Source organism: Sinocyclocheilus anshuiensis, unplaced genomic scaffold, assembly GCF_001515605.1.
Source record: "Sinocyclocheilus anshuiensis isolate Anshui unplaced genomic scaffold, SAMN03320099.WGS_v1.1 scaffold71, whole genome shotgun sequence".
NCBI lineage: Eukaryota > Metazoa > Chordata > Actinopteri > Cypriniformes > Cyprinidae > Sinocyclocheilus > Sinocyclocheilus anshuiensis.
The window spans coordinates 247081-255511 of NW_015548203.1; the positions used below are offsets into that span (position 1 = coordinate 247081).

At 34.4% G+C, this 8431-nt stretch overlaps 1 protein-coding gene across 1 annotated transcript in view; it reads right to left on the reverse strand.

Annotated features, from left to right (window-relative positions):
- Nucleotides 1-2886, reverse strand: part of tbc1d22b (TBC1 domain family, member 22B) — a 52257-nt gene extending 49371 nt beyond the window's left edge. Inside the window, exon 1 of the mRNA XM_016440108.1 lies at nt 2834-2886. Coding sequence (XP_016295594.1) covers nt 2834-2886 — 53 coding nt within the window. The remainder of the gene's footprint in view (nt 1-2833) is intronic.
- Nucleotides 2887-8431: the final 5545 nt, after the last annotated feature.

Sequence of the window (8431 nt, forward strand, 5' to 3'; positions counted from 1 at the left end):
GGTCTAAAGCGGGCTGGTTTTGTTTGGGTTTGTCAGCTCTGAATCTACTCTGAAACTCAGAGTTTACAGATAAAAATACTAGAGCCTGACCGATATATCGCTTAGCCGATATTATCGGCCAATATGAGCCAGAACATATAACGCAGATTAAATGCTTCCTAATGGTGTAATTACTTAGTTTGTCCAGCAGAGCGTGCTCCATTGTTTGCTACTGGTGACCCAGGTCACTGTAGTGTAGAGATGCGCGGATGAGCTCAAACTTCACCCGAGTCCGCTGCTTCAAATAAATTATCTGCCTGCCACCCACCCGCACCTATATTTGATTGTCACATTACAATGATTCTAATTCTTAGTTTTGCATGATGATATGATGAATGGATGGTTCATTTTTAACAGCAGATTCAGTGACGTTAGACTAGAGCTGATCTGCGCTTCACGGCACGCGTCTGCGGCGCATTAAAGCCTGTGTTACGGCCACCGGAGCTGATCGCGGCCACTCAGTTAATGCTGGTGTTTATACCGGCTGCACTGCGGCCCAGAACTCATGCTTATCACATCGGTCACATCAGATCACGCGGCGCGACGAAATACAATAGAATTTCTGTTGTATTTTGTCACGCCGCGCCGCTCGCGTCCGGTGTAATATATATAAGCCATTATAATCAGTAATGTTGTCTACACTGGATGCAGTAAACTGATGCCTCATATTTATGACGTGCTGTCAAAAAGTTCAAATGATTTTCAACGGTCGCGACTCGCTTTGTCGCGTTCTGTTGCGGCGCAGACACGGTGTCAGCATAGTCAGTAACGTAGCAGATTGAAAAGTTAGTATCTTTCTGCAGTCCAACAGACGGCAGCGCGGTGGTGGCTTAAGTCTGTTGAATGGTGATTTAACGCTACGTTGTCACCTAGTTGGAGAGACTCAATGCTAAGTAAATAAACAACAATGTCCCAGTCTTTTACTTTCACAATGAGCTTATCAAATTCGTTTGCTACATTAGTAGGGCCCTATGATTTCCACGATGCAGAAAACATGGACGGAATAGCGGAATCCAGTCATAAAAACGGAATTTACTGTATAACGCGGAATTTCATGGAATTGGTCTTATTTTTGATGAATAAATAAAAAACAGGTCAGTACATATATATATAGAGAGAGACTGTGTCTGTGAATATTAAACTGCCAAAGACTTATTAAAATACGAATGTTCTGCACAATTAAATTATTAAATTATTAATTAAATTATTACAATTATTAATTAAACTATGTTCATTTGATTACCAGAAAATAGGCTACACAACACAGAATGTGAAAAAAATATTATTCATTATTATTATTATTTATTTATTTTAGATGTTTACATTTGGAAAAGCTGTGCTTCCTGCATAAACCTGCCCCTGTTGGTTTGGTAGTAGCTTGCTTGCCCTACACAGTTACCTTGTTTAATTTCTTAATTCAAGTTATATATATATTTTGTTTTATTTGTGTTAAGTTATTTATAATAAGTGAAGGGAAGTTTACTGTGAAGTGCACTGATGTCAGACTCATTTTGAATAAAAAAGTTTATTGTTAAATACCCTAGGCCTATGTTTGTCACATCATTATAAGTGTTTGATCACCACATTTGAGTTATCATTGCAAAAAATATGTGTTTACGTATATATATATTCTGTTTATGTAGGCTATATACTGCATTCTATATACAGTACCAGTCAAAAGTTTGGACACACGAATGGGAAGTGTGTCCAAACTTTTGACTATACTGTACTAATAATAATATATATATATATTTATACGTTTTAAAGACTGAATTTAAACTAGTGGACAAAAACATATAAAACACTTCATTTTTAAAATGGTCGAAAATCAATATACCCCCATAAAAAGAAAAAATAGCCCTGAAAATCAATTCCATCATGTGTGAATATTACCACTTAAAGAAAAAAGTGAATTTCAGTGCCTGCTGTACACCCACAGTAGCAGCACATCTTCCACACTGACTGCATGAGAGTTCCTCTTTTGCAAGATTATGCAAGGCTTGATATCAAATCTGATCTACAGAAAACTGTCCAGTCATCACAAGCTTGCGTTCGCACAGTCAGATGAACGGATTCTGTCTGTGGCCATAAAAATCCAAACAACCCGCAATGAAGCACACTCAGCAAACTCTCTCCCCAGACTAAACAAAAGGCCCAGCAAGGACAAATTGGACCAACCTACGTGTCTGCTATAAGAGGTTCAATTACCATTTAAATAAATACTGTTTAGAAAACAACCAGAGCAATGCATATGCAGGTAGTTGTGTTTCCTTTACAAAAATTGCCATGGCAAGCACTTATTAGTAGCCTACATAGATAGCATTGCACAGTTAGTCCAGTTACTGTAACATCATAACAAATTATGAAATCATACAGTGTAAGAAACTTTGTTTTTGATTAAATAGCAGCTAAAAGCCAATTTACCACAGTTTTATAGTACTAGTAACAATAAGGTATTTCGGTGATAACTATGGTTACTATGTTGAACTTCAGTAAGGGTTGATATAAACCAACACTGAATTCGCTACCACATGGCCACAAGTGGAGACCACACGGTTTCATAATATGCACAAATAATCCTCATTTTGATCTTTACAACATGAGCAAAAACGCAACACACGTCCAGAATAGCCATGCTGTCAAAATAGACAGCTCATTATGTTTTGGCACACAGCCTCGGTGTCTAGTAAACAAAGCAGCTGGTCAGAGTCGATACATTAATATAAAATGTATTCTGAGTACAAAACAACGCACTTGAAACTACTTCAAAGAGGAAATAAATGATTAAACTCACCTTCCGGGAACCTTTGGGTTTCTCCTCCAGAAATGAACCCTGTTGTCGGTCATTATTTATTAACCCCCCCCCCAAAAAATATAACCGTGATTAATTATCTTTTTAACCATTATGCATTATATTTATGCATGCTTTGATGAAAGAGTCAATTAGCAGTTCCCCAATTTGAACACTAGATGGAAGTAGTTACCCATAAATTTATGGCGCTCCTCTTAGATCTGAGTGAAATTGAAAGTAAGAGTTTCCTCTGCTGTACTGAAGCCTGTAATTGCTGCAATATTCATATTTTACTTAAATTATTATCAGCTGAATTCTTAATTAGATTTTTGCAAACTTATGTTTTGCGAAGACTGATCGTTTCATAGCATAAGTTAAAAACATAACTTTTAACATTAACCTTTAAATATGTTGAAAAACGGATATTTTTAAAGCTTCTGTTAAATCACAAAATTGGCATGGTCTTGGCCTGTGCACTCTGATGTTTTTAAATAAGAATTTTTCTTAGAATTACAAAAAAATTAGACTTTAATAACGTATTGTTATATATGTAGCTATTGCAAAAATAATGTAGTAAATATTAAAATCGATTGTGAACTGAATGCAGTATTAAGTGTTTCTATTATTAGAATGATTGTTAAAATAAAAAGTCAAAAAAATAACAACAGCTGCAGATGCATGAACAAAAAAAGTAAATATGCCTAAGGCAAAGCAATTATACAAACATCCATAGTGGAAAGTTGGACATGATACTTCCTGTGAACTATAGATGGAAAATAAAGCTCTGCTCGTGATTCCTAGAACCTGTTGCCTCAAATAGCTTTTGCTATTGTTATTTTACAAGGGCCCTTAAAAGAGAAGAACTTCCTCAACATTCATACAGTAACACTACTCTCAACACAACGGGTTTATCAGGGTTTGTTTACAAAAAGCTGATAGGGAAGTATTATGTTTGTGTCTGTAATGGATGTGGAAATGAGCACTAAACGGTGTAAATGAGTTCCCTCCGCTCTTGTGTTTGTGTTTGAGACCCTCCTGCTTGAAGAACTGCCCCCTCATTAAAGCGCTTCCTCCGAGTTCATTCACACACGCCACACATGAAACAAACAGATGAAAGGTCACGTTGCCCGTGTCCTTAAGGAAGTCATGGCATCTGTGGAATGCTGCTTTATTTTCCTCCTAATTCCTCTGTGTTTGGGGTTTTTTGTCGAGTGAATGCAAAAGCGTGTGTGTGTGTGTGTTGTTGGTTCTTCAGCGCCACACACTCCCAGAGTCGGGTTATCGAGTGCATGCACCAGTCGGTTCTGTCTCGTTGGTCAGCAGACTGAGACAGGAAGTCTTGAAAGACAATATCCTGCTTCTGCAGCATGTTTGTCACTCTTCTCTGAAGGGAAATTATAAGGAAAAACGCCACATAAGCTCTTCAAAGCCCACCCAGAGGAGAATGCTGTTACTCAGAGGTTGCTCTTTCATGGACTTATTTGAGATATAAAGAAATAAAAGATGCAAATGAGACAATTGTTGACATATAGTGAGATTATTGAGCTATAAAATGATTGTGGACAGCACACTGCCCTACAAAGGTAAAACATATTTATACACGTTCACGTTTAGTCAAAATTTAGTTATATGACCAAAATCATGTACATGTATAATCTGCCCCATGATGGATTTGACTCAGATTTAGAGAAAAGCTGAGTGAAAACTGATGACAAATCAAAAACTAACTAACTAACTAAACTAACCATTTTCCTCAGTTACCATGAGGGTATTGGTGTAGTTAATGTAACTTGCAAATGTACATTTTTGAGAAATGAGAGTTCTTTTTTTAGTGTGTGTGTGTGTGTGTGTGTGTGTGTCTGTGTGTGTGTGTGTGTTGGTGTGTGAAAACTTTGAGTATTTTGGCACATCTGAGTGAGACAGTGTTATTTTAGTATTATGTATACATACTTTTGCAGTATTTATTATTATTTTGAATTTGTTCTTTTTATATTTTCCGTTTTCAATGCTTTTGTCATTTTTATTAGTTTCATTAGTTTTATATATATTTTTAATATAGCTTTAATTAATTTTTTATTATTTTTTTGTTGTAAAATTTTTCAAAGTTCAAATTCTAAATGTTCAAAGTTCAGTTTGTTTTTCATCTAACATTTGTATTTTCATTTTATTTCAGCTTTATTTCAGTTACTGAAAATAATTGTAATAATTTATTTAACATTTATATTTAAATTTTAGATTTAAGTTTTAGTAAAATAATTATGTGCTTTTGTCATTTTAATTAGTTTTAGTTTTTTAAAATATTTCTATATAGCTTTAATTAATTTTTCAGTTTTAGTTTTAGTCATTTTAGTGCTTCAAATTAAACTTATTTCAGTTGCTAAGGCAATGTTTCTAATTTTCATTTAAGGTTTTTAAATTTTTCATCTAATATTTATGTTTTAATCATTTTACATAGCCGCATGTGAGATTACTGCAGTATTTTTATTAGGATTATAAATCCTAAGACTTGAAAAAGTCTTTGTTTGCTCTCCATTTTAATCTCAATACTATCCAGGAGAAAACAAGATATAATTGTAAAATAAATAAAAATTAAATATTAACAATTGATTTATTTGCAATGATTTTTTAAGCAATAAAAAAAAAATCAATCATATTAAATAGAATAATTCCACAAATATTCAAATCCAGCAATATCCCTATTGAAACTGTGAATGCATCTGGATAAAGGCATCTGTCAGATGCATAAATGTTAATGTAACAACTCTTAAAAGATATTTAATATATGATATTTCTTCCCTGGGCATTTACAGTCTACATAATACATACAAACTAACGTTATTGCATTTCAGTGTTTTCTTTCATCCAGTCCTTGTACTTCATTTAGAACTGAGGTACATACAGTATATATAAAATCAAATTATAACATGTCTGGAATCAATATAAAACCTTCACTGTACTCATTTCATCAGTTTAATTAACTAATCTGAACTAAAGCAGATTCTTTTCTCCTCAATGAGTACATCTTGTTCCGAGGCCTGCCTGACACTTTGATATCTCCTTCCAGAAGGAGTGTGAACACAATAGCTCCATGCCAAGGACATAGTGTCCGTCTGCACCACCCACAGACTGAGTAGAGAGTTAGTCATTGACTCCATCCGACTCAAAGAGAGTGTGTTTGTGTGTGTGTGTGTGTGTGTGTCAGCTTAAGACTGAATGCCACTCACAGGCAGCATGTTATACAAGAGGCCTGGTTGAGACTGGCACCGCCGGCGGATGCAAGCGGTAGGTCAGAATGGAAGTGCAGGAAGTGGGTCAGAGAAGAGAGGAAGTAGGTCACAACGGCAGAGCACTGACTGGAAGAGCAGAGGAACTGAGGAAAAACCGAAGCATCCTCCACCTCCTCTTCTGAGATGTGCTATATTTAAAACAATCATATGAGTGAATGAAGCAAAAAAAAAAAAAACTGGGGTCATTGCATCCCATCGGAAGGAGAAACACAAATGAGATCTCTTTAATATATTAGTTGTTTCTACTATAGGCAGCGATGAGATTAAACGCAGAACAAATGGAGACATTGAAGTGTCCTACTTTTCTGATTTTTCCCCTGAGAGAAAAACATTTTACATGTTAGAATGGCAAAACGCACCTTCCTCAATAGATGGACATTAAAAAGTAGCCATGTAGTCTGATTAAAAAAAACCGCAAGCAAAATATAAATCACAAATATTCCAATATGTTTTAGTATGTCTAGTATGTCTTTTTATGCAAGTAAATGTAAAAGAATTTTTATTTTACATATATAAACTACTGTTCAAATGTATATATGTAAAAGTCAGTAAGAACTTTATATTCATCAAAGAATCCTGAGAAAAAGAAAAAAAAAGGTTCATCAGCGTTTACAAACAAAATAAGCAGCACATGTGACACTGAAGACTGGAGTAATGATACTGAAAATTCAGCTTTGCATCACAATAATAATAATTTCACAATATTACCATTTTTACTGTATTTTTAATCAAATAAATGCAGCTTTGGTGAGCATAAGAGAATTCTTTCAAAAACAAAACACAACAACAAAAACAAATAAATAAAAGCTCTTGCTAATTTATTTCATTTAGTTTTTTTGTAATTGTAGCATGTATTTCTATATATAATATTTAGTATAAAATTAATATTTTTAAATTGACACTATATGTATTTAACAAATGCATTTATTTCTCTTTAACTGCAATGTAAATTTTTTTAAATAATGTGTTTATACACACATACATGCAAATGTGTGTGTGTGTATGAGTGTGTGTGTGTGTGTGTGTGTGTGTGTACACTGTCCTCTGGGCATTCCAGTGTAAAAATCCCATTGTATTGCTACAAAGGTAGGTCAGAAGAATTCAGTTACCTCACACTTTACAGTCAACAGTGCTCTGAAGGTGTTGACTAAAATCATTCCTGGGGTGCATTCCAGAAAGCACGGTTAACTTACCTTCAGCTAAATCCCGAACTTTCGGTTGATTAACCCTAAACCTTGCTTACTCGAGGTATGTGGTTCCAAAAAAGAGTCCGGGAGTAAGTTCATTCAACTCAGAGTATGTTCCTGGTTAAGACTCAAGACATTCTCAACAGAGCAACGAATCGACGAGTCACCATGGAAACGGATGCTAAGAAAAAATGCGCCATGCTGTTTCTTTCTTCTTCTTTTGTTCAATGGTCGTTTACATGCTTAGTGCATGTCGCCACCTAATTGATGGTTGTGCAATCATTTTTTTTATTTATTTTTTCCATTTAATCTTTAATCCTTGAGAATATAAATTATATTGTTTGTTTGATGCTAATTATATATTAAGTCATATATGTATTTTGATTTAGAATTTAGACATTATAGAAAATGCCAATCCATGTGTGAGATGATAATATAAAATGTAATAAATAAATATATATAATATAATAAATTAAACATTACCTTGTCATAGTGTTTTATAATTTATACAGAAAACAGTTATATATGCCAATTTATACAGTTATATATGCCAATAAAATAAATATAATAACCATATTAGAATAATATATTACCTTATTTATTATTTATATTAACGCTTCATCATTAACATATCATACAAACATATCATACAAATATATTATATATATACACATATATACACAGTATATATAATAGGCTATGTTACATATTGTAATATTATATAATGTTGTGTGCTATCTGTCACGCCCACTGAAGGCTTGTCAGTAGATCACACGTGCGCTGAAAGGGTGATTTATGTTGTGGTTTATGGAGTAATCCTCATCAGAAGTAAGTTTGGATGAGAATATTGTGCAAGCGTGTGAATCTGTCAGGCACCATGTGGAAACACACCCACCATCATATGAAAAGAACACGCTGATCTGATCAAAAGGGTCTGGCTGCAGCTTGGCGCTTGCACTCTCAGACGTGCATTCTCAGGCTTGCACTCTCAGACACTTGCACTTCCGCTAGCGACGTCACTTGCAGTCTTTATTATTTTTTATTTTGTTCTATTTGTTGATTACTTTTTGTTTGAATCTCTCAACATTTTACAACAGTAGCCAGGTGGTGAAGACAAGAAAAATTAC